This window comes from Bombus bifarius, unplaced genomic scaffold (assembly GCF_011952205.1).
Source record: "Bombus bifarius isolate JDL3187 unplaced genomic scaffold, Bbif_JDL3187 scf7180000007987, whole genome shotgun sequence".
Lineage (NCBI taxonomy): Eukaryota > Metazoa > Arthropoda > Insecta > Hymenoptera > Apidae > Bombus > Bombus bifarius.
This window is the reverse complement of record NW_022884369.1, coordinates 1,603,663-1,630,182: the sequence shown is the minus strand read 5'-3', so window position 1 is coordinate 1,630,182 and position 26,520 is coordinate 1,603,663. Positions and strand designations below refer to the sequence as shown.

The following is a 26,520-nucleotide window of genomic DNA, read 5'->3' as shown; positions in this document are numbered from 1 at the left end:
TGTGCTCGTAAATATCGTGACTCTTCGATTCTATTCTACATTTCAGTAGATTCTAACCTATACCATTGCGGAGCCTTCGTTAATATCTTTTCTTCATGCCTAACCTTTTCGTGCCTAATGACACAAGGAAACAGTTAGGTATACGCTTTTTCAACGGAGAAAAAAGGTATAGAAGTTGTCTATCGGAAAAAAGTAAATACCTATCTGAATGAAGGAAAAAATGACTTTGCTAAAAAGCACGATAGGTCATACGTATGTTGTACTTGGTTATGTGAAATTCGACCGTACGCACGGCACGCTCCGCCGGTAATCCGATAATAGCGTTCGCATCGTCGAAGGTGCTCGTGTTTAATAAAAGCGTCGATATCGTGATCGTGCAGCGCGTACTTAGGTATACGCGCACGGCAGCGTTATAATTAAAGTGTTTGTCTCTGGGAATTAGTCTCGTGCGAATTTTACCGCTGCCCACGTGAACACGCGCCGTGTACTTACGTCTCTCTTTGTATTCGCTTATCTATGTACGAAATCGCGTGTGTAATGCATGCACATAGGCTAGGCAAGGATATAAGGGGGATGATCGTGAACGTTAGAAAGATACAGGAAGCAAAAACAAAGGAGAAAAGAGATAGAGAGAGAGAAAGTACAGCGTCTCGTCTGTGAAGCCGGGTCCCTCAGACGCATGTATACGGCACTGTCGTGCCCCTCGCAAAAACCAATAACCTCGGCAAACGTCGAGCACCGGTTGTTTATGGCCCGAAAGAGAGAACAAGAGGCGGAAAGGGGAAGAAGGATGGACAGAAGGAGAACGAGAGAGCAAGGTGAGAGGTGGGGAACAGGAAAAAGAAAACAGCCGTCGCACACGAGAAACGAGGGGAGGAAATACACATCGCTCCGAGTTCCAGATCATTTCGTACCTGCAGCACAACGTCGATACTCCACCATCGACCGGTATACCCTTTGTCCAATAATTCGTAATCGTGTAGTGTATTGTATTACACGACGACGTGGATCCGCTGGTTCTTCGTTTTACAGCCTCGTGCTCACGCGATCATTCCTTCGTTAATGAGTTCGAATTCTTGCACGAGCACGCGAAATTTCGCGGAAATGGCACAAACGACCGAAGGTTGAAAAAGACTGAAAAACACGAAGGCGTTGAAATGCCGCAAAAAGAACGCCATCTAATGTTTTACTCTCGCTGTCACGTGATCACTTAACACATTGCCGACGAATCGGAAAGAACTGTCCTTTCTGCATAAAGTATATTCTTCGCTAACGATAAGAACAGATAATATGTACTTGATATGTTTGGCAATTCTGTTTTATCGAATTTATATTTCAGACGTTATCACATATTTTTACATGTTTTGTAAATAATCAAATTTCAAAACGTTACATAGTACGTGTTGCTTACGAGAAGTCCGCGGTGGTCATAGTATATAGTCAAATCTAATTCGAAGAATTAACAATCAATTCTCGCACGAATATGCAAAACTGCCACATGTCGCTTGCGAGAAATACTCGTCATACTAACTTACTCCTAGCAGAATACAATGTATAAATAACGAATTATCGCACGAACACGCAAAATTTCACGGAAACGGCACATACGACCGAGAATTGAGAAAGACTGTGAGAAATATGGAGGGCGGCGAAATACCGCGAAAAATAAACGCCATCTAATGTCCTGTTTCTACGGTCACGTGACCCTTTAAGATGGTAGCGGGAAAATAAGGCGATGAAGTTGAATGGGATACCGTACGTGATTCAGGCATGTTTCTAACGGATCAGGAAAACACCGCAGGGCTGTAGTTGAAATTGGAGTTGCAAGAATCCCGAGAATGCGGAATAGTGAATCTCTCAAGGAGCAAGTGGAGAACGAGAGAAATTGAAAATCGTATGGTAACGCTTACACCATGCCGTTTTAAAGCTTTACACTTTGTGCGTCGAACTTTTTACGCTTCACGCTCGAAACTTATCAGAGCGAGAATACGAGCGGAATACCGACCGCCCAGCGCGCCCAATTTTTTTCCTCGCTTTGATCTCTCCGCTCGTGAACATCGATTTCTATCTTATTTTATACATATTATATAAAAAGCAGCGATCTAGAAACGAGGTATAACGCATACGTCAAATAAAAAAAATTTTAACGACGTAACGACGCTCGTATCTCCATAGAATGGAGCGCATCGATTGATACGAGCCGAAACGTCGAAAAATTCGTTCGATTCGCGTTCCTATGTCATCGTTAAAAATATACGCGTAATAGAACAGGTAAATCATTGAAACCCTGACATTGATGCGGAGAATTAACGAACACTATTTTCATATACTAATAGAAGAGTAAAAATGGACAACGTGCGACGTATGCTTTATACGAGTCACAGGCAAAGAAATGTTTATTTTTTTTTGTTCCTTACATACCTCAAATAAAGGCGAAACAATGACGGTAGGCGAACCAAGGAAAACAAAACAGACAGAGGTGAAGGGGGCAGGCGTGCTTGCAGGTCCAATGCAAAATAAACGTGTACGCTCGTTATAGCCGATGGCTTCTACGATGATTTACCGTTTTCCGCGTGTGTATGGGCATATGACTTCCGGTAGGCAGTGGGAGGCACGACGCCTGGCCTGCTTTTCTTTCTTTGGCTAGATCAGAAAACTGTTCCCCCGTTTAAATCCGAAACGTGTCCAGTGTGCTCGTCCTCCGCCACCGTCTCTTTCTTCTCTTCGTTCACGCCACGATGCGCGTCATTTGCGGCCGGTTAATACATTCGACGATCCACGATAGAGTCAATGATATAACCGCCCGTCGGTTCGCCTTTCAGCAGCCTCGACATGTTTCACCGGCCTTCTTTCTTTCGTCCTCGATTGGAAGCACTCCGATTCCGTGAGACTCTCGTCGAGAGAACACGCCTCCGCGTTTCTGTTCCCTATTTGCGATCCACTCTCCTGGACTAGTACACTCAACCCGTTGCTCACTTTCGCCGCAGGACTCGCGTTTGTAATTCGACCTAACGACGTAAATTCTTTTACACTGGAGTAACCGATCAAACGCGCGCGCGCGCGATCGCCAATGCGTCAACTTCAGACCGTAATGCCGTTTTTTTCGGTGCCTATGTAACAGCAACGCCTCCTGCCTAAACGTTCGGGACGAATGTCAGTCGCCCCGATCGTACAACGAGCAATTAATTAGCCGGTCGCTTGACACGCCGTTAAACACTGACCGTCCAACTAGAAGCACGAATAATTGAGACAACCGAACGTGTTCGAATGTCGCTTCGTGATATCGTTCCCGCACTCCGAACGCGTAACCAAAGATCCACGAGAATCGTCGTTGCACTTAAGATGTTGCAACGACATCGACGGATATCGAACGAACAAAAGAACGAACGGCGATGTATTCCGGAAGATCCTTTCGAGAGCTACAGCCGGTCGTGTAAGTGGGTGATGGAATCCTCGCGAGGGGAACGTGACGCCAAAATTTTCTAGCAAGGACGTATCTCGCGTTCCCCGCGTTTACATTAGCGAACTTGAAATTATCGTCGTACCAGTAAACCATCGACCGCTTCGAAACGCGTAATAATATGTACGAAAAATCGCACGTCACTTTCAAAACCGGTCACATCGCCGACGAGACGATATCGCGAACATTAAAAAACGAACAGCCAACTACCGCGACGTCACGAGTCGTACTAACTCGACTAGCGGTTCGTCCAGCCATTCGAACCCATAGGAAGCGACGAAAGGGGGGTGAATACGACTTCAGCGCCACCGGCGGGAAAATTTCCAAACGTCGAACGTCCGCAGCGTTCATCTTTATCGACACATATTCCACGTAATGTAATTATTTATATAAACGTAAGTACTAATGTAGGCATGCATAATCGAAATACGAATAAAAGTTTAAAGAATAACAGCGATATAAGTAAATAGAATTGTTTCAATAATTATATGATAATTTATATGAATTTATATTAGCTAGTAGGATATTGATTTACACTCAAAAATTTAATTTTTTCGTCTATAAACGTATGACTTCGTATATAAAATATTTAACGAGTGTTTTTTATACCAAGATGAGTTGAGTAAAATAGCTTTCGAGCAATGTAACGAATTTCAACGCGTTTCAGACATTTAGATGAATGAACGAGGACACGAGTAATTAATGGTCTTCAAATTTTAATCATCGAAAGGTCACAAGACTAATCGTTTCAATTACACATATTTCTCTTTTTGTATTTCTTCGCTACTTTTTATATACATATAACTTCTTATCTTGTACGCCATCGCGTCTTTTATTGCTCTTTCTTCTTCGCTGTTCTTCTACTGCTTTTTGTTGGTAGAATTTCTTTTTACTGTATCCTTACATTGTTTTTACTTTTATTCTTAAAATTCTGCGTAACTTTTGTTACTGTCAAAGTTGCTTTCGATGCCCTCCTGTTGCTTTCTAGCGAATCTTTTCATTTTTGTGAAAGAAAACAGCGTTCAAAAACTCTTTGCTCTTGATCTGCACATATGACGTCTTCTGCTCGTTGCAATTATTAAATTACCTATTCTCTTCGACATTAAGAATACTAATAACGAATTACCGTTGAATTATACTGATTGCTATTTAATTAGAATAATTGCAAGCAAATTGACAGAAACTGCAGAAGATGAGAACTCGAGAATTCATTTAAAATTAAAGAAACTTCCAATCCCGATCCAATCTCTATCGATAAAGATAGAATACTAAATGCAACCAGATATCACTGCATCAGTTCGTGCCATGATTTAAATGCTTTAATTTAACACCTTGCAATATGATAGCCCGAGGGCTAGTATATCTAGATATTTTTAGTATTCCCTTGATTATTCTCATTTCCGCTTATTTCCATCGATTTCCTCAAAGATAAATTAATATCGCGCGAAAAGAGAAAGAATGGGTAGCCCGCGCACGTTATTGCACCGCGATATCCAGTTTTACTTTGTATCTAATGAAACGAACTGCTAAAAAGGAACACGGATGCGTCGTTAACAGTGTATCATTTATTCCTTCTCTTTGCCTTTTACATTTTAATTCATAGAAAGTACGGGGTTTTTGTTCGCTCGTGATATTACAGTACAATCGCATTATACGTCTCGTTTTATAGAGGAATCAGGCAGCAAGAAAGCAAAGACGGTGAAAAGGGAAGAACTTATAAAGATACAAAACGGGATTACCTTATCAATCTTATTCTGTGAAATAATCAAGGCGTCTCTGCTCTGAATTTCATTCAGCGTTATATCCCTCTAAGCGTTAGCCGTGCAAACACCCTCTTACGTTGCTCCCTTCGTTTGTTAACTTCTTTTTTTAACATTATCGCCGGCTGGAATGACGCGAAAGTTAAGGCTGAAATACATCATCCCCTATCTCGATTATGGTATTGCTGTTCTCCAAAGGCGGATCGGTAAACGAAAGATATACGACAGGCTTGCTAGACAGAGGGAAAAGTTTTATCTGCCGTTTCAGAAATATCAATAACTGATCCCTCGTACAGTTTCTATTCCAACGTGGAAATATACGGCCAGACGAAGCCCCGTACGCCTTCGTTCCTACCCTTGAATACCATACGGAACATGCCCGAGTGTATCCCTTTCAAATCGGAGAAGATGCAGCGGTCTCGTACAGACATTCAGAAAGTATCCTATTCCGAAAGATGGCACGTGCCGTTGCCAGCGTGGATTTGCCGTTTAAAATCCAATTCAAGGCAGCTACCTCGGGATCCGTCATCGTCGATTTTAGTTACCTTCGCACTAGGTGTTGTACGATTAATTTAATACGAGCGAAGATCGTCGTTGCGAGAGAATTCGTGTATATTGGTGACGCTTGTCAAACGAAATCCAAATGCAGCCGAGTTAAATTATGGATACCAGGAATCGAAGCGCGAACATTCGAGTACGTCGACGAATACTTCTTTCCTATTAGTTTATTGTCATATTGGACACACGAAAGCGGAGAACAAATCGACCGAACCGATTCGTTAAGCGAAACGTTCGATTGGAGCGAAAGGGGAAAGTTTAATTATCCAACAGGTATAGTTCAGAGAAACCTGGTGTATTTGTCAAAGTTACGTGTTACAAGAGCGAGCGGAAAGCAAAAAGAGAGATCTCCATCGCTGTATCTTCGATTGCTTCTCCTCACGTTTCGTATCCAGCTTTGAGACGTATAATTGCAATTTTCCCTTCTCCCCTGAAGCATCGTTGCAATATTACATGTTTAGTGGAAAATCAGCGATCGAAATTGCACAAGAACAGTCTAGAAAATTATTCGATTCGTACGTTCCATACGCGTGCATATTAATTCCGCTAAATGTATGTCAGACAGTGTTCCACCTCGATGCGCAGTTATTAAACAAGCTTTCAATAAAATCACGAAATAAACGCGTAAACATTTCCCGGCCTGGTCGCGTGCTTTTTATTAAATCGCGGCAGTGACGTGATTTTATTTCGCCATGGCGACATAAGCGCTCGCAAGATCGAATAATAATCTTTTTCCCTTTCCTCGTCATAAAAAAAAGGGAGACATTTTTCAATAGGATATAAATATTCGATGCGTTAACTACGCGACGAAAATACTCTTCCAGTTCGTCTCGGCGAGAGACAAATACTTTCCAATTCTGGAGACGATCAGAGAGACTGAATCTTCGAACCCCGTGACTTTTTCCACCGTGCGACGTCGTGTCATAATTTCATCGTAGAAGGTAATACGAATGGAGCAACTATGGCGGAAAACGAAGAGAGGAAAAGGGCCGCGGCAGTATGGTCTTCGCCGCTCGAGATTTATCGAAGCCGAACACCGATGCATTAGCGATGGAAAAGCACGGAAACGAGATGAAGGTAACGAAGCGAGGGAGGAAAATCGACGAGGCTGTCGCGGCGGGGAGGAGGTAGCATCTACCGACCTTCCCAACCCTTAAACCGTTCCCTCTTTTTAAAGCAAAAGAAGCTCTCTCAAGACGTGTAACGAATCAATCGAGATCAGAGACGCACGACTGCCAAGCGACCCGTGGTTCTCTAATTCAAGCAGATTTTCAATACGCGCGTATACATAGATATGCTTATCCTTTGACTGCTGAGACGAAAGTATAATTAAAGAGAACGCAGTTAAACGCAAATCCTTTTCAACGGTACACTGATAAGCTGATTCTTCGTAGATAAATGGGCGCTTGTTCACTCGGTGAAATACTGCTGAATACTGATTTCATTTAATTCGATCTTGTTTACCTACTGTTTATCGTCGATTCGCGATGTTGCGTTGAGAAAACGGAAAGGAAAATCTAATCGATCGTTCGTTCTATGACTAAAACCTTTGTCCAAAGCTTCTATACACATAATTAATCGTCACAAGCTGTTGACATCACGCGGCTCGATACAAACAACCGAACTCTCTTTTCACCTGGAATATATTCAGGCAAGTAGAAGTTTAACGAGCAGTATAAAAAAAGAATGCTTCAATATTCTCCTCGTGGTACTCATAAGGCGATGCCTACTAATTTCTACGTACCTAACACACGTTTCTTTACGCTCGCAAATTTTTGTACTCCTCTAATGTCGGATTGTCGATAGAAAGAATCGTTCTGACAGCGTTTCGCGTAAAAATCGTGCGCGTCGAGACGTTCTTTTTCGCCGTCGTTTTTCGTCGAAGCACGAATTGACGAACACGATTAGCATAAACTAAAAGGCGGCCGGTGGAAATATAAATTATACGAATCATTTCGTTTCTAGGCCCAATATGTCCCGTAGACGCAACACGATGCGCGACACGTAGTCCTGCAGCAATGATTGCCTCGCTTTCCCTACGTCCATCACTTCTTCGTGATTCGCTTCTTCGTGATTCTCATAATCGGTGCTGCATTGATTCGTGATCAAACTGAAAGCAAAGACGATCAAGTCGCAGTGCCTGGCAGTGATCACTTCATGAACCGTAGACATGCCTGGAAATAAAATAGAATCGCGATAGTCGATATACTATGCGCGGCAGAATAATTTGCCGACAGAGAGTCTATGGAAAATTGGAGTATAAAAACTTTCGACCACTGACCTACTGCGTCGACACCGATCATCCTTAACATTCTCAATTCAGCCACGGTCTCGAAATTTGGTCCTCCGAGACACGTGTACACGCCTCTGTGCACGATGTCTTTTATACCCATTTCATCCGCTACCTGCTCGCCGATTTCTAAGAGAAAGGCGTTGTAAGCTTTGTTCATCGGCGGGAACCTCGGCCCAAATCTGAAACACGAAGATGCATCGCCGGGATGAGAAGACAGAAGGGGTTTTTGTATCGTCGAGAAGAGGGTAATCGTTAGAGAAGTGCGGGCAAGCGCGAAAAACTGGCGAGCATGTTCGATGAGTTTCATTAATACCAGAGGTTGCTGTAACAAGGGGAAAAAGGGAAAGGAAAGTATCTACGATGAAAGAATCTCAAGTTTCGCGGGATGGAAAGTTAACGAAAACTTGGCTGAGCCTGAACGAGACGCGAAAGCGGATAGGGTGAAAAGCAAAGAAAAGAAGATGGGAAGGTTAGGCAGAAAAATCGAGAAAGATCCTTAGGTAAATACGTCAATCAGATTCTTTGTGTCGTCGGGTAAATAGTTCATCAATCCGATTCAAGGGGTTGTTCCGATGAAATAGATTAATTTTATTCCTTCGACGACCTCAACGATCTCGCACGGCCACCCGTTTCCCTCCCTTTTACCCCCGGGGCAAGCACTCGAAGAATCGAGTCGTCGAGCGGTCCGCAATCTGCGAGCGCCGTCGACGACTTTCCTTCCGGAAACGAGCCCGAAAGCCTTTGTCGCCTGCAAGCGGATTCGAATTCATTGCCGTTCACGCCGTGAATCTCACTAGTCCGCCTTTCAACCAGTATTTTTTCCTTATTCTTCCCCTGGCTCCTCCATTTTCATCTATCATCCCTCTCTGTCTCTCATTTTATCTCCTCTTTCTTTCATTTTCTCCTCCCGTCGATAAAATCAAAAAAAATTCCTACTGTCGCTAATTTCTGGGGCATCGAGAACTTTACGGTCACGCGAGAATTTTACGTAAAGGAAAAAGATAAGCAGCAGCAACGGCAGATAAGGAAGCGTAGGAGCATGTAGTAACACCAAATGGAGTAATGTGACGCGTTTCATAGCGCGACGCGTTGACGAGGAGAAGAACGAGGGAAAGTACCTGTCGTCGTTTGGCCCTTGAAGAGGATTATTCCCAGCAAAACCCATCATGTTCACGTGATCCTTCACCATCATAATGTCGCCAACCTTGTATGTGGGATTTAGACCTCCCGCGGCGTTCGTCGCGATCAGATGAGTCACGCCTACGAGCTTCATAACTCTTACTGGCATAGCGCACTGCACGTGAAAAGGAGAGGAAAAATAATAAGCATTAGACGTTCCAGATAATCAGAGAACGTAAAATGTCATTAAACGTAAATCTCGAATGGAACACGTCGTACCGTCGAATCGCGATGTCTACAAATTTAATCAGAGATACGAAAATTACTCTTCTCATATATATTACATATATATATGTCTATACTAAATGTCATCGATCGTAGCAATGATAAGTTCGTATGGAAAAGAAAGAAATACCCAAAGAAACGTTACCTTCCAGAGTGGATAACCCTCGTAATAATGAAATCTCCCTTGCATGCACATGATCGGCACACCCTTCAGATAACCGAACACCATCTGTCCTTGGTGACCCTTGACCGTGGAGACAGGAAAATGTGGGATTTCTTCGTATGGAAAGCACTGCTTGTTCTCGAGGGATTCTGCCAGGGAACCTGGACACAACTCGTTTTGTTCAGTTGATCCTGTTTAGGAATAGACAAAACATTGACTGGGAAAATACGCTGCGACAACAGAAGACACTAAAGCGTTTGAAAAGTCATACTAACCTATTCCAGAACCGCATATGATGCCGATCTTTGGCCTGATTTTGACACGGTCTAACAGATACTGCGCTGATTCTTGCAAAGCTTCGTACGTATATCTGCATGCATACAAAGCGAATTAATTAATCGGATCCTGTTCGTTTTAGCTGGATTCGTAAGTTAATATTTTCACAGTAGAAAAACGGTTTGCCATGATTCGAATATTTCACACGAGGTTGAATAAACTCGTGAAAATAATAGAAACGTCCAGAAATAATCGGGATGAGTTGAGCGAGTACAAGAGGAACTGGGGTCGTTCGCAGCCGGCCGACATAATTTCACCGTGGAAACTATCACAAAACGGTGCAGTTACCTGTTAAACTGCTAACAGGCTCAAATAGCGCCGGATTTAAGCTGAATGTAGGCTTCCAGGGTATTACAAATCATGCATCGAAATACGCGAACGGCCGCGTAACATGTTTACGAGTGTGTATGCGCGTCCCGTGCACAACTCATCTAGCCCGTGTATGCATTCACGCGTGCGCGAATGCAAAATGCGCTCGCGAACAGCCTCTACGCACAGATGCACACGCAGAATTTCCATGGCATTCGACCGAATAAATGCGCCTCCAGCATAATGCTACACGTGACACGATCGAAAATTACTTACAATCCCACTGTGAATTTTAATGTCTCCGCACTCGGCGGCCCCTGTTCCTTCCTTTTTCCCATATTTCTTTCGCATCTTCTCCTTGTTTCTTTTTTCCTTCCTTTATTTTTCGTTGTTCCGCGTCGCAATATCCGCGAAAGCTCAAAGCGAAGATTCTCATTCTACCCTGTTCCTGACAACCTCGCGAGTGGAACGTTTCGAAGCGAAACGAGTCTCCAGGATAAGATTGTAATCGCCACCCATTTTTCGTCCCTTGGATTATCGCGAACCTTCCAGAGATTTTCATTTCGTTCCCCTCGCCGTCCGAAAACTCGGTAATTGGAAAGAAGGACGCGGACGTAAGACGAGAGCTGCCGCTATCGAGTTGTCGTGTACGTGTACGCATCGCCGTAAGGGGACATCGAATTATAACGCGTTGAATACGCCTTGAATATGCATACTGCCCCTCCTCCCTCCCCGCACCGTTCCCAATACAATCGTATTCAACCGCGAATTTGAGAATTGCTTCGCAGTTTCGCCGGGTGCCCGTGGAAAAGCTTCGATATAGCCGCGAGTACACCAAACGTCATTAAACTAACCGCATTCGTGGATGCTCCATCGTAAAACGAGATTGTACGGTGGTCCGTTATGAATGGCAAATGTGAGATGGACGATTATTATAACGACGTGAATGCACATAGCCCCGGGTCATGACGAGGATTCAATGACGCCACCGCAATTTTGCATACAATATCAGTCGCTCTAATCTCGATTATGAATGCACGCCGTACTCAGAACTTGGCTTAGGGTGTGTTACTTCTTTGGATTCGATCGAGGCTCACGGTGCCATCGTTCGGACTGCTTCGTTCGTAAGAGATGGCTGAGTCTCGGATTTGTCGATCAATCGTAAGCGAAGCCACACATCACGATGAAATCACGAACTTTCGATAGAAGAAAATGAAAAAATAAATTCTCATGTGTATAACGTGTAAGCTTGTTTGTCAAAGAAACGAATGGACTTTGTACAATAATAGTCAGATGTATTAAAATAAATACAAATACAAATGCAAAGATAGTGTATGCCGGTTTTAATCGTCACTGCTGCTATACTAATCGAAGAAAGGATAATAATATTCCTACATTTATATCAACGAACGTTACCACAAGAACGGCAGTTCTTTTGCTTCTTGTTACGATCGTTTGCGGAGAGACGCGGTCGCTAGGAAAACGCTTCAGCGAGAGGCGTAAATTCTCGCTACGATCCGGTTAATCGACGCCGCGAAATAGTCGTTCCCCTGTTTCGGTTAAGATAACAGAGGTGGTTCAATGAATGTAACACTGTATAGTAAGTTATATATCACCGTTTATTCTAACAACTTGTAAAGAAGACAGTTACGCTGGTGCGTATGTATAAGACGAGTGAGTGACTGATCTACGGGTGTATTCCCGGTCAAAGGATGTTGACTGTTCGAAGGATGTAAAATCAGTGCTGTTCGGAGACGATGCTGTGGCGGAGGAAAGCTAAGGATGGTTGTGTCTAGCGCACGGGACCGTCGGATTTGTTGGTGACGATTTTGGCTAAGAGAGTGAGGGAAATAGGCTTCGTTGATAATTGGTTAAACGAAGGTTGGTGGACTAGGAAGGGTCTTAGCCGCCCTCGAGAGAAAGTGGTTAGTGGGAGGAAAGTTGCATCATACGTAAGAAAAACTAGCTTTCCCTTGTCAAGCCATAGTAGACAATGGTCTTTCGAAATGAGTCGGAAAATAGATGTTTGCTCGGTTCGAAGGACCTCGACTAGGAGATTTCTGAGATTTATGGAGGGTACGCAGTAAGTATCCGAAGACATCTGGTTGCTATCTTGCCCGCGGTGTGTGGCCTGGTCTAGGTAGAGTGTTACGCGACGTAACACTTCTGGACCTTGTAACTCAAAACACCGTTAGTGTTCCAAGGCACAATATCATGGATCTCTCGGTTTTGAATTTTCCGTTTCAACCTGAAACTTTTCCTACGGGCCGCTACAGTTCTACTTATAATTCGTTGATTTATGCGAAGTGAAACGGAAGTTCGTTGATTTTTCAGGTAGCTCGACTCTAGTCGAATCTATAGGTCGAAATTGAAGCGACTGACGAGGAGACGGATAAAGAACGGAGTAATCTAAATAAAAAACGGGGCGAAATACATTGATAAATATTAAATGTACCGGATAAAAATTCATATCTGATGGAAGCGAGTAGAGGACGCGACGCGAAAAAAGAATCGAGCACCGAACGAAAAAGGGGAGCTGCGACTAAATTACAAATCTGTCTGTATATTTGATTCGGCGTGTAGTTTCTACGCCACTTCGCGGATACTGGTCATTCGACGAGAAATGGCTACAATTCGTCGATCCACCGATCTTCGGACTTCGATCAAATTAAAATAACCTCGCGACCAATTGCGGAGCATCACGAGTGGTCTCAATAATACAAACGATCGTAATGAATTCTAATAAGCGCGACGATCAGAACGAGTGTTGACAAACACAAAGTGACAACGAGTGAAAGGGTCAAATCGGCCCCCTCCCTCGCCATCTCATTTTCCCTCTCTAGGTTTCCCAACGCTATTTACCGAAATGTCAACCTCATCGCGCCATTACGTTTAATTCCTGTTTGCGTTCGTCCCAAGCGCAGCTTGTGAGTTTCGCGCGAGCTTCCTGTTTGCTCGATTAAATAAACAAAATCAAAGTATGAACGCTCGAAACTTCTAATTGGACATTTCAGAATACGCGAATTTGCAGGAAGCTGTCGTCTACGTCTGACGTATCTCGAACGTGTACGAATAGACTGCTGACAAGTTTCTCTCCCCACTAACGCTGACACCTGAATTCCCGCAGCTGGATATCGCTAGAGAACACCTTTTCCCTTTCGTTAGGATATAACGCAGAGAAAGGAGCGAAAAGAAGAAAATTCCAACGTTTTGAACGACGTTCCACCGGTTCAGATACGCTTCGTTGCAGAAGTCATCGTGCACGTGACTGCAAAGTTCACGGTCACGTTGTCGCCCTGTCCCTGATATACTTACAAATCACGACACGTGTTAAACATCGTCCTGTGCGAAATAATTCCAGGCCGTCTATCTTGGAAATTAAATGGCCGACTGCAATACGAAGGTATGCTAATATCGTATCAAAGTGAACTGCCATGTAAATAAGGAAGAAGGATGAGAACAAGTCCTGGGAAATTAGTTACACTTGGAAATTTCATACGCACTCTCATTACTATGTAATATACATGTAGCTAACGATTTCGCATTGTTGATTAACTGAAAGTTGTGCAACAACCGTTTCGGGTAGCCATCCGCAGCAATTTTGACAAATTTTTTGATGTGAGAAGCGATTAACCAAAAATAGACCATTCGAATATATTTTCGCGAATTTCTTGCAATCACCGTAACTAGCCTCCGTCGATGAGATTCGAACTGGACGAATGTAATCGATAACAATAGCTTTATTTGAAATATGAGACGCATAGACTCAATAGATTGACAGCCATACTCCACTTTGTTCTCACCAATAAGAAACGAACAACTTACGTGTTGTGCCGATGATGCTTGACCGCCGTGTATAAAAATTCATCGTCCGTGGGACGTTTCACCTGCGAGTAATGATTGTGCCCATTGACAGCGTCGTTATTCGCGAAAGGCATTGTGCCTTATGTCCCGATCGAATCTACCAGTCTATCCAAGTTGATAAAAAACCCGCCGTCACCTTGGTAGAGCACGGACGAGAAAGGCAAGAGAAACAAGAACAGAACCAGTCAGAGGAAAATTCGATGAATAAACGATAAAACGCGTATACGTTGTTTGACGAAAGTCTGACTAGTGACTATAGCGTCTCTGGTCGCTGCTGTTTTATACAGATACCCGGAGTATGGTTGAAAAATCTCGAGCTTCGCCGAACTGGCCAATCGTTTCGGACGGTTACTCACGCTTCCTCCACTCCTCACGAAGATCGAGTTGGTCGGAAAGTCGTTGGGAGGAAGGGGCACGCGACGATAACTTTTTAAGCGATAAAGAATTAAGTGATCTAATTTCTTCCATGCCGCTCCGCCACGTTACGGTTTATACCAGGAATAATAGCGAGAACAATGACACTTCTCGTCCTACGAGCAACAAGTGCATTTTTCCCGTGCGAACAAATAATATTTATCTCGTTTCAGAAGAAAACAATAAAGTCCTTTAGCGAGTGCAAACAAACTTCACCGATTCTCCGATATCGCGGTGACTTCGATGACCGATACGATCTTTCCACGTCTCGATGATCGATTAAGGTCGCTGAAGAACCGTTCTTCGATTGCAACACTATCCACCAATGTCCTCGTGAAACTCGTACACCTTGTTCGAGTAATGACCGACCAGTTGATTTTCTCTCGATAAATGATACCCTGCGAAGACGTATTACAGGTTTTCGTTCGCAAACCACGCCGTAATTTCTTTTTCTGCTTCTGTCCATGCAACTCGAACCATTCTTCCATCTTTCTACAAAATGATCTCCGACAATCTCATCGGATTTGTATCGCTCCTATCTCTCAATCAGATATTCGATAACTTTCTTCGAAGCGCTTAATCACCGCGTTGTGGACAGAAACAGGTGGATAAGTTCGATTTGTGAAGGCAAGTCTCGTGATAATTTAAGCCGAAGGTAAATCCCAACGAAAACATTCGACCAACAATCAACGATGCAATAACATTTTCGAAGGAGAAACGCGATACAAGCGTGCGACCAAACTGTTGCTCGTGTGCATCTCGAATTCATCCGAATATTAATTACGATGCAGTCGCGTTTCCCACTTGACCGCGTCGTATCGAGGAATCTAGTGGCAGATTTACGCATCAACGATGACACGTGCTCCAATTTGCGAGGGCACGAATTTTGGCTGGCTCCTAGTGCCCCATATAATGAGCCAATTATGGCCGATACTCGGGCCTCGTACACGATCCGGCCAAAAATTAACGATCCTCCTCGAGTTACACGCGGTCTCGTTTTTTGAGAAACTCTCTAGCGTTCGATATTAGTCGTTGCTCTTGTACCAATTGGCGACTTAAGCGTATCGTTCGAATAAAAAACGAAAACTCACTGTCGCGTCATTTACTTTGGAACTTTCCGCGCATAATGTGATTATGCTAGGATTACGTGAGTATCGAAGTAAAGAGAATTTAATCGAGCGAATTAAAAAACGATCGCTAATTTACGGCAGCGATAAATGCTATTTTTACGTATTCAAATATCTTGTTCGTATATACCGATGATCAACAACATCTAGGACAAATCGTTGCAAAGCAACTATCTTATCGTGATTGATCTTCGACGATCACAAAAACGAAAACGAAAAAAAAACGAAAGTACATTCTAACAGTTGCGCAATCCAAGTTACTTCTAATTCATTGAGCAATTTAATTTCAAAATTGTAATTCTGTGCCGGCGATAAAGTTATTCTTACACAATATGATTATGTTACGTATTTAGACTTGTTGTATACATCAATAATACGCGACAGATAGTCGATGAAACAAAAAATGTTCCTATAACACATATACACGAGACAGTTTGGATTTCAGAATTGTGTTGGATTTTTTTTTTTTATTTATTTATTAAAATTACAATCAATTCTGGCGTTGAGAATTTTCAGTAATTTTTCTGGCGTGGCACAGTGACATGGCCGATTATTTATAATAAGTTAATACTTATTATAGATAAGTATAATTTATAAGTAAGTATTATAAATAAGTAAATATTACTTAATTATAACTAACTAAATAACTAATTGAATCTGGCGTTTAGGTCTAGCGGGTAGTGCCTCTTCAGCCTGCAAATCTGGTCCGTCGTATTAAGTAGTCCAGTGATTAGGGGGTTTCGGTGTTTGTTGACTCTTTTGCTATATCTGTCGCTATATTTTGCTATTTCCTCTTTGACTGTGGGTATCTTCAGGTCGCGGTGTATTGTTTCATTGGTTACATACCAAGGTGCATCAATTAGGGATCTTAGCGTTTTCGATTGGAAGCGTTGAAGTATTTCAATGTGGGAGTTACTTGCTGTTCCCCATAGTTGGATTCCATAGGTCCAGACAGGTTTTATTACGGTCTTGTAGAGTCTAATTTTGTTCTGTGTGCTTAGGTTGGAGTGTCGGCCAGTGGGCCAATAGAATTTCTCGAGTTTGTCCTTAAGTTGCTTTGTTTTGTCTGTGATATGATTTTTCCAAGTTAGCCTCCTGTCCAGGGTCACGCCCAGGTATTTGACTGAGTCCTTGCTAGGAATTATTGTGTTGTTAATGGGTGTTGGAATTTAAAGATATAAAAATTAATACTGTCACGGATCTTCGGTTTAAAACTATGACGCTAAAATCCGGTAAGTTTGGAAGTTCAAGCTTCACTGGTTAATACTAAACAATAAAGATCGTCGTTTTTTTATTTATGTCGTGTTATTTACGTCGTATATTCAGCGACGTATCAAAACGAAACATCGAGCAATGTACAAAATGAAAAATACACGCGACAGCGCCGGCGAATCGAAAACGGTAAATCGAGCCGCAACTTGCAAATTATCGCTCCAACATGGAGAGTGTAACAGGGGTCAAAATAGACGCAGACAACGTGGCCTCGAATAGACTGTAAATTCAGTTTTCACCGGTTTTCTCCCCCGTGAGTCGGAAGCTACTTTACGATGCAACGAGTAATGCATAATTTCGCTGATCGTCCACAAAGAACGTCGGCCTTTTGGCCGCAAACAAATTTTCGGCACGCCAGGGGCAGATTTTCAGTGTCGTAAAACTTTTCTAATCGTAGTCGAGGTGAAACTAAAGAAAGGAGAAAGGGGAAAGGGAAAAGATGAAAGAATAAAAAGATGGAGAATTCAAAATGCCGATACGCCGACATTCAAGCTGCGATTGAGCGACGCGCATATACAAACAGCCTGAACAATTTGCCGAATTTTAATTTGTTTGCACGCGATATTATAATCGAATCGGATCCGTATCAAATAAACTAAACAGAATCACGTAATTAACGCGCTCACCGTGGACACGAATCCTGTTTGCTTTTAAGCGTCGTTCGAAGCGCAACAGTTAATGAATCAAGCCTGAGCACAGGTGCTTACTAACCGGAAATAGATAACGAACCTACGTCTCGCGAATCTTTACGTTTTCACCGAATTATCATCGTCGACTATTGCCGGCGAATTTTAATCTCGGGTCAGTTTAAATCGCACATCGACGAAAACCGATAGCGGATGTATTGTAATCCGGGTTACAATGAATCACAGTAATCGCTTTTCTTTTCTTAGCCAATATGTATCGTTGAGTAAGTCGATGTTTCGTGTTTCATAAGACTCGAGAAGAAAAGCAAACACAGAAAGTCGATGAAGATACTTGACGGCGAATCGAACAGTTAACATCTGCCTTGTTACGCGGGTGGAAAGAATGGAAGAACAGCAATGGCTTATCGAAGAATGTTTGAGAGACATCGAATAACTATGTTCGAGTATTTGATGAAGTTACTCGAATCGCAACAAAATGCGAATCTCACTACCGTCGTATGACTGACGAAATATTGTTACAAACAAGTAGGAGCGAATAATTGTTGCATAAATTGCCTTATTACGTAATCGCACGCAACTACAGCGTCGTAAACATAATATTTTCTCAATAACGATAGAGACGTTTATTCGTTGACTTATCCTATGTAATTTACATAATTATTCGATGTCGCTACTATTGGTCATATTCTTTAAATATAATATTCAATAAAAGAACGAATATAAAATGGCAAAAGTAAGTTCTCTCTTCTATTAGGAATATCTTTTCGAAGCAAGTGGTATCGAGAACTTTTGTCTATAAATATGCCGAATGAATAAATTCAATTTTTTTTCTTTTTATTTATTTATTTATTAAAATTACAAACAATTCTCGCGTTGAGAATTTTCAGTAATTTTTCTGGCGTGGCGCAGTGACATGGCTGATTATTTATAATAAGTTAATACTTATTATAGATAAGTATAATTTATAAGTAAGTATTATAAATAAGTAAATATTACTTAAAAATAAACTCTATTGATCCATAAAAAGTGTCGAGCAAAAGTGTAGGAAAAATTTTAACGAAGGAAAAATGTTTCCCTTTCCCTCACTGATCAATGACTATGAAACTAACATCCGATGCAATATTTTAGTGTTATTGCTTTAATCGTGTAGAGACATAGATATGTAAGTACATGCATGACGTTATGAAATCTTTCGACCCTCTCGACTGATCAGGAGTAATCAGAACGGATTCGCTGGGGTTCTGATTTATCACTGACCTCCAATGAATTATCACCGCATACATAGAATTCAGAAATATTATCTACTGTCAACATCACACGAATTGTATTTAACCTCTCTGGTACGGCGCTCGTCTGCCGTGTACTATCATTTAACGACCGCCAGCAACAGCGATTGCATATATTTATTATTGACTTTAGTCGACGCTCTAGCATGGAGATGCGTTCGGTGGTTACTGGCTATAGTGGACGCTCGTACCGAAGACGTTAAGTGATTGGTATTTATCACGGGGTTATGGAGTCGGAGTCAGATTTCGGAAGGAACTTCGGTAATTATTTAGAAGTTTACCCTCGATCACCGATTTCCATGATTTTCGAATATGTTGTAAAACTGAACATTTGGAACAACTTCTTTCTCTCGCGACAATGTCGCACTTTCTTAGTTTCCGAGATATTGGCAAAAAAATATTGATAGTGTCGGCGCCGTACATAAGTTCTGCCTAGAATTGTGCGTTCGCGACAGCGTATACGTCAGAATTAGTTGTCGACCGTTGGTCCACGAGGCGTCCGGATAAGATGACATCTAACCCAAACCTATATAAACTATAAACAAAAGATAAGAATTAAGTTTGGGTTAAGCGTCATCTTACCCGACTGTCGCGCTGTGAGGATACAGAGTTAGAGGCGGAATTCATTGTAGTTATACTGTGACAATTTTTCGCAAATATCTCGGAAACTAAGAGAATTCGAGGCTGGAATCGGAAGCGGAATTGGAAAGAAATATGCTGACTACGACTCCACGCTAGTAAATTTGACAAAAATCAAAAATGTACTTAAAATAATTAAAAGTTGTAATAAAATTATTTATATGTTAAAAATATTACTAATTTGTATCAAAATTTGTATCAAATTTGAATTTCTATCAAAGTACAAAAATGCAAAATATAGGTAACCCTTGTACAAAACGGCAGTCACGTTCCCATGGAATCTCGTATTGAGGAAACTATTTTATAGGAACTATTTTGTAAGAGCAAAAATACTTTATCAAGATAGAAGTATTGCCTATTGAATACATACATACATATAATTAGTATGTTAATAATCTATCATAAATAAAGTCGGGGTCGGAGTTAGAGTCGAAGCAAAAAAGAGAGGAGCCGACGTCAGAATGGGAAATTTTAATTGCCGAATCCGCAACCCTGATTTATCATCCAAGAGAGTTGTATTAGCAAAGACTCTTTATTACACAACTAACGTACTCATCTTGGAAAAAGTTCGAATGTATATATTTATACTAATCACCGAAGTGATTTTTTATAAAGAAAGAAACTTATTTCTATTAAATTTAATTTAATTATTAAATTAAATTAAATTTCTTTGTTAAATTTTCATATGAAAGAGTTTATTACATATTTACATTTATTTTGTATTTATTGAACTTCAGATGTTTGAGGGATATGTCACTTCATTACATGTATAAAGAAAAAGTTTACTACATTTTTAACTTCTATATAATTGCTATGTATAAATAAATTGTAATTGATAAATTCGTAATAACAAATCGCAGAAGACGTAAAAACATTGAATTTTTTTAAGGTCGGTAATTTGTTCGCTGACGAGTTTTCTATCAAAGGTAACCGCGACTTTTTTCAAATCTTACTCAAAACAGATGGCGCTAACTTTCCAATCCAGAAAAGCTCTGTGGATAATAGTAGATAAGAATCATTCAAGAGCGCCAATGCGAAATAGTGAAATAAAATGACGCCTTCAATCTTATCAACGCACGTGCAGAATAATGTTGTGTGCGAGAAATTGGACTTGTAATTTTCTTTGATCAATAAATAGTTCGAATTATTAAAATTGTTCAATGATGAAATGTGGAAATATTACTAACAATGCTCATCAGTATTTAGAAATGAATGTTCCGCGATAAAAACTTTAGTTTAGCTGTGAATGAAGTTAATGCTTATTGTGTATACGGTAGTAAATAAATTTGTGATTGTGATTATTGATAGATTTTAAACAATAATGGAGTGTCTAGTGGCGAATGTGGATAATATGCGATTTGATATTGAAATTGCTCTTGACGAACAGTATGGAGCACTTCCTTTACCTTTTACTGGAATGGACAGTACGTGATAGTTTTCGTATACTGTATATGTTTAGGTTATCTTCTAAAAATGTAAAAGTAATTGGAAAATGAAATTGTCAAATTGCACACATTGCTACTCTGTATTTTTTGAATAAAATATACTCTGTTATATCGACGATCTTCATTGAGATATTAATATTTTAATTTAAATTTATACTGTTTATTCATCGTTGATTAAATTTATCTGTTTACTGTCTCGTTGCTTATAGAATCTACTGCTGCAGTATGTCAATTTTATCCGAGAGGTACATGTGTTAAAGGAGCCTCTTGTCCATTTAGGCATGTACGTGGAGATCGTACAATAGTATGTAAACATTGGTTAAGAGGTCTTTGTAAAAAGGGTGATCAGTGTGAATTTTTACATGAGTATGATATGACAAAAATGCCAGAATGTTATTTCTATTCCAGATTTAGTAAGTATATATAGCATGTAATGGTATTTCATTCTTATTTCTTCTAAGGTTCTACCTATGATAAACTTATAAATATCTTTTTATTGCTTTTTTAACATTTTTTCTTTATGGTGTTACTAAGATTTCTCAGTATAGGTATGTTAAAATCAGTTATGAATTATTAGATGCTTGTCACAATAAAGAATGTCCATTCCTACATATCGACCCAGAAACTAAAGTCAGAGATTGTCCTTGGTATGATCGTGGATTTTGCAGACATGGACCTTTATGCAGACATCGACATGTTCGTCGTGTTTTATGCATGGCTTATTTAGCTGGATTTTGTCCTGAAGGCCCAAACTGTAAATTTATGCAGTAAGTTTATCACCAAGTTAATATTTCAAATTGTTCTTATTTAGATACATTATTACAATTTTTTTCTGTTTTCAGTCCAAGATTTGAATTACCAGCAGTGCAAGATATGCAACCTAAAGAAGGGAAAAAGGTAATGATCACCTGTCACTTTTGTGGAGAAGGTGGCCATAAAGCAATTTATTGTAATAAAATGCCACCTGATGTACGTGAAGCTCAAGTTAGACAAGAAATAGAAGGTAATTCTCATGCTACGCATCACATGAATATGCATAATGGGCCCCCACCAAGAGGGCCACAAAAGCCACTAGAAGAAGTCACTTGTTACAAATGTGGAACTAAAGGTCATTATGCCAATAAATGTCCAAAAGGACATTTAGCATTTTTAAGCCATGCTGGGGGTAGTGGAAGTGCTACTCAGAATCAAAATTACCGTAGATGATTTCACCTATTTTATTTGTGTAAGATTAATATTATGATTATGTTTCATTATTAGTAAAATCACTTGTCTGTAAAAATTTCTATATATCATATAGTAAAATAGGTTTAATACAATTAATTTCATATTGACTCGTAATAAAAGATTCCAACACCTTTAAATAAAATAAAATAATTATAAATATTTTGTATTTTCTATAAAAAAAATTTGGTCAAATTAAAGAATGTTTAAAGGATATTTTGGGTTAAAATACTATGAAGTATATACTATAACAAATTTAATTTATTGTTTAAAGAATTAAACATACTCCTAAATACTCGTTATTACATTTTGTAAATGTATTTAAAGGGTATTTGCTAAATTATTAAATACGCTATATCTATGAGCGCATCGATTTTCGACGTAGAATGTTATAAAAAGATATATTTGTTTACTGCTAATTTATTTAGTTTGTGACGTTGAACATGGGAAGACGTACTTCGCCATTTGTATATGAAGTGGCATTGTAAGACTATTAATTTTTAAAATCTTGCTCGCTAAAATATTAACAATATTTATCTTTCACGTGATTATTATCAGAGATATTAAATTCCTTCGTTATTGGATGTGCATTTAATACCTAAACATAAGTTATTGTTTTATTTTAAATATATATTGTTTTTCTGATTCTTCGAAATACGTCGTACCTAAACACTGTTATTATTAAAAGAAAAGTGCAAAGTCATCAGAACCATGAAAATACTGAATGTCACTTTTATATGCGAAAAAGCAAGTATGGTTTCCTTTTAATTGGAAAAAGAGATCTTCTATTTGCATAAGAATATTTCTTATCATGTCGTATTATAATCAATAACTTCGACATAATTAGCAGGAAAAAGTCCATAAGTACCGTCGGGACCAAGACCTTGCCACCATCCTTCGTCAATAGTATTTATATGTGTAATAATATCTCCAGGATCAAAAGTAATTTCTGTATCATCAGCTGCCTGGTAGTCATATAAGGCTCTTGCTTTCATTCCTTCATTATTTGGGTCAAAATATAAGTACTGACCATCCATTTGACTGTACAACTCATTTTCAGTAATTGCTTCTTTCGTCGCCGATTGTTGCTCAGGTTCTTCTTCTGGCTCTGGCAATTTAGACTCTTGAACTTGATTCGGAGATAGAGATGCATTTGAAGCGGTGGTGGTTACTAAATCTAAGTTATGTGTTTTATTCACTTCTGTTTTCACTTCCTCTTCCACTTTTGTATGGAGTATCTCTTTTTGCTGACTCTCCTCGAATGCTTTTTTAGCTGCTTCTACATGACTATTCTTCGGTATATATTGTTGCTGCACTGGAGAAGACTTCATTTGACCAGCTGCCGAATTCTGTTCGAAAACAGCTCTTGCATTTATCGTTCTTTGAGCAATTAACTGTTGCGTTTCTTTACTTCTTTGTCGTCGCAATTCTTCGCTTCGCGATTTATGATCGTCTTCAACATCGTTGCTATAGTGTTGACTTGCGGCTAGTTGATTAAATTTATTATTCGCCTCCTCAGCGCGTTGCTCCGCCAACTTTTGTCGCGCTATTGAATTTTCTTTGGCAGTGACCTACAAGTATATCAAAATTTAAATACCAAAATATTCACTATTAAATAATAAATATAATAATATAAAATGTGTTTACTTGTTGTTCTCTGAGCATTGCTTCTTTTTCTTCTCTAGTTCTAATTTCTTCTTCAAGCCGTTGCCGTTCTTTTTCACATTTTATACGTTCTTGTTCCAGTCTTTTCTTCTCTTCCATTTCTTCCCTTTGCCAAAATTGATCACGTTCTGTTGCATTTATTTCTTGTTCGGGAATTACTCTGCAATATGTATCGTCTTTAAGTTGAAGATTCTGATACTCTTATAATTAAAACATTAAAGATATATACCTGCGATATGTGGTACCCACAGGACCTGTATTACCTTCGTTTTCCCCACGTGGTTCATTAAATTTATATGCCGAAGCTGTTGCTCTAGCAAGTTTTTCCATAATAGAATCCACTTCAACATCGTCTTCAGAGCGAGCAGTAATTGTTATATGTGCACCTTTTAATAATTTTTCTACATCCCTAATATGATTTGCACAAGTGCCCTTTCTAACAATTGGTGCTCCTTCTCCTTGCTAAAATGCAACTCATTTTATTGTATATATGCAATAAAATCATTAACTTTTTAAATATGAATTCTTACCCAATTTATTAAGAGACATTTTGGTAGACTTGTTTTAGTATCTATTACACGACAAAAGGCATACATGATATGACTACTATTTAAACGGTCAATCATTTCTTCCAGACCTCCATTTCCAGTACCAACCACTTTTAAGTTGTTAGTTTGTCCTTCGTATCCAAACAAGGCCCTATGAATGATAATAACTTAGTAAAATAAATTTAATTAAATAATATGTATTATATATTTACAATCCCTCATTTTTAATTGAAAGTAAGAAGATATATTAATAATTAGTGGAATTCAATAAAGGCACAAAATTATTATATTTTGCATAAAATATTTCTCATTCTCCGTATGTGTAATGTTACCGACTATTTGTTTTACCGTTATAAATGCTAATTATATATTTTGCACTATTTATATCGATCGATAAATGTAAAAGGAAGAGTTACTTAATATATTATAGCAATTTATTTTGCAAGTTTTTGAGGATTCAATTGAACATTTGTGAATCTTTAAGATACCGGATTCATATCGACGCATTAGCCGGAATGATAAAATACAACATAAGAGAAAAAGATGCAAGCCTACCAGTTAGTAGACGATTTATCGTCGACTACGCTGTGCCAAGCAGCCACCAAAGCGTCTTTATTTTTTGTTAAATTAATTGACATCTTTTTTGTTCAGTTCATAAGAAAGATCAACCGTAACAACAAATGCGAAAAAGTTGCTACTGGCGAGTTAATGTCACAGTTGCATCTTCACGTTTTGCCTTTTTGATTAAATGTCAACGCCCTTCTGTTACCAACCGCAAAACGATGGATCTTATCTATATAGGCAGCGTGCTTAAATCGATTACAAAGAACTAAATTAACTTATATTTAAACACACAAATATGAGTACACAAGTTTTGACGTATGCTAAAACATATTTAAACAAAACTTTATTGATGAAATCCTTCAAGACTGTTCTACAAAGTACGATTGATCACGCGTACCTACTGGCGGAGACCTCCAATCAGTAAAAGTAACACGAGCAAATAAGAGGCAAGATACAGTTGAAATATTTTATATAATTTTATACAGTATGAAATTATCGAATTTTATCTTGATTCGTATCTTTTATTTCTAAAAATTATCGATAAATACAGAAAGTATGCTTGTAAACGTAGATCAAAATTTTGTAAATAAGAAAAAATATAGATGAGATAAATGTTGAAGTCAATGTTTAATGGTACAAACCCTAAACTCGCAACGTGTATAGTGACACTTTCAAACAAATTGTCATAACAGCAATTTCGTGCCGGCAATCGAGAAATTAGTATAATTATTAGTTTCAATAATTGTATTTTCATTATGTTCATTAGATAATACGATAAACGAATTTAAAAATTGGATATTTTTAGTTTATTAAAGATGGTAAGTCGAACGTTTTTCATTTGGCGGGTTAACCTCTGTTTCTTTTCATAATAAAATAACTTCTTTTTGATGCTTTTTGCAGTTGTTTTATTCGTTTTTCAAATCCTTGATCGGGAAGGACGTAGTTGTAGAATTAAAAAATGATTTGAGGTAAGTTCATCAGAAGAAAAACTCTATTTTATAATGTTTATAAGATCACTTAATAAAACTTTTGTATGTAGCATTTGTGGTACTTTGCACTCAGTAGATCAATACCTGAATATAAAGTTAACTGATATAAGTGTGACCGATCCAGATAAATATCCTCATATGGTTTGTAGTGCATATATTTATGATTTTATATATTTAATAATAAAGGAAATTGTAACAGAAAGTAAGAATACAATATCTTTCAGTTGTCTGTAAAAAACTGTTTTATTCGAGGATCAGTAGTACGTTATGTACAACTACCAGGAGATGAAGTGGATACTCAGCTATTACAGGATGCTGCACGCAAAGAAGCAGCAGTTCAAGCAAGATAATTTGTGCTATTATTAGATTTAAAAATACCACTGATTTATTTTTTACTATTAAAGCCAAGAATTGTGTACAATGAACATACAATCTTTGAATCTACAAGTGCATAAATTGAGTTTATATGTAACATTAAAAAAAAATAGTTTCTGTTTATAACAATTCTTTCAAATTATTTGTTATCATGTGTATTTCATATAAAAAGAAGAAG

At 39.2% G+C, this 26,520-nt stretch overlaps 5 protein-coding genes across 9 annotated transcripts in view; 2 read left to right on the top strand and 3 right to left on the bottom strand.

Moving 5' to 3' along the window:
• The window catches only part of LOC117205292 (beta-1-syntrophin), a 351,485-nt gene extending 347,784 nt beyond the window's left edge, over positions 1-3,701 (bottom strand). Inside the window, exon 1 of one of the 2 annotated variants that reach the window (XM_033443558.1) lies at positions 2,422-3,701. Coding sequence is in view for 1 of the 2 variants with exons in the window: in XM_033443557.1 (XP_033299448.1) it covers positions 2,564-2,587 (24 nt within the window). In the remaining variant the exon portion in view is untranslated. The remainder of the gene's footprint in view (positions 1-2,421) is intronic. The other variant, XM_033443557.1, reaches the window with a different exon arrangement.
• Positions 3,702-5,007: 1,306 nt separating this feature from the next.
• Positions 5,008-14,440, bottom strand: LOC117205295 (purine nucleoside phosphorylase). Of its 4 annotated transcripts, none has more exons than XM_033443563.1 (6): positions 14,109-14,440; positions 9,914-10,008; positions 9,621-9,829; positions 9,190-9,365; positions 8,060-8,250; positions 5,008-7,952 (listed from the first exon to the last, which is right to left on the bottom strand). In XM_033443563.1, the coding sequence occupies exons 1-6, from the start codon at positions 14,219-14,221 to the stop codon at positions 7,729-7,731; spliced, it is 1,008 nt and encodes a 335-aa protein (XP_033299454.1). In that variant the 5' UTR covers positions 14,222-14,440; the 3' UTR covers positions 5,008-7,728. The 4 variants fall into 4 exon arrangements, with proteins under 4 accessions (XP_033299454.1, XP_033299455.1, XP_033299457.1 ...); XM_033443564.1 differs by having other exon boundaries at positions 7,610-7,952; positions 9,621-9,799; XM_033443566.1 differs by lacking the exon at positions 14,109-14,440 and adding an exon at positions 10,560-11,657 and having other exon boundaries at positions 7,610-7,952; positions 9,621-9,799.
• A 6,413-nt stretch (positions 14,441-20,853) lies between these two features.
• LOC117205297 (cleavage and polyadenylation specificity factor subunit 4) lies at positions 20,854-22,347 on the top strand. Its single transcript, XM_033443569.1, has 4 exons — positions 20,854-20,956; positions 21,187-21,390; positions 21,555-21,744; positions 21,820-22,347. The coding sequence occupies exons 1-4, from the start codon at positions 20,854-20,856 to the stop codon at positions 22,181-22,183; spliced, it is 861 nt and encodes a 286-aa protein (XP_033299460.1). The 3' UTR covers positions 22,184-22,347.
• A 147-nt stretch (positions 22,348-22,494) lies between these two features.
• Positions 22,495-25,415, bottom strand: LOC117205293 (drebrin-like protein). The gene is made up of 5 exons (XM_033443560.1): positions 24,970-25,415; positions 24,397-24,565; positions 24,096-24,328; positions 23,849-24,026; positions 22,495-23,772 (listed from the first exon to the last, which is right to left on the bottom strand). Exons 1-5 carry the CDS (start codon positions 25,050-25,052, stop codon positions 23,011-23,013), a joined length of 1,425 nt encoding a protein of 474 aa, XP_033299451.1. The 5' UTR covers positions 25,053-25,415; the 3' UTR covers positions 22,495-23,010.
• A 102-nt stretch (positions 25,416-25,517) lies between these two features.
• LOC117205299 (U6 snRNA-associated Sm-like protein LSm2) lies at positions 25,518-26,452 on the top strand. The gene is made up of 4 exons (XM_033443571.1): positions 25,518-25,796; positions 25,879-25,946; positions 26,018-26,108; positions 26,192-26,452. Exons 1-4 carry the CDS (start codon positions 25,794-25,796, stop codon positions 26,315-26,317), a joined length of 288 nt encoding a protein of 95 aa, XP_033299462.1. The 5' UTR covers positions 25,518-25,793; the 3' UTR covers positions 26,318-26,452.
• Positions 26,453-26,520: the final 68 nt, after the last annotated feature.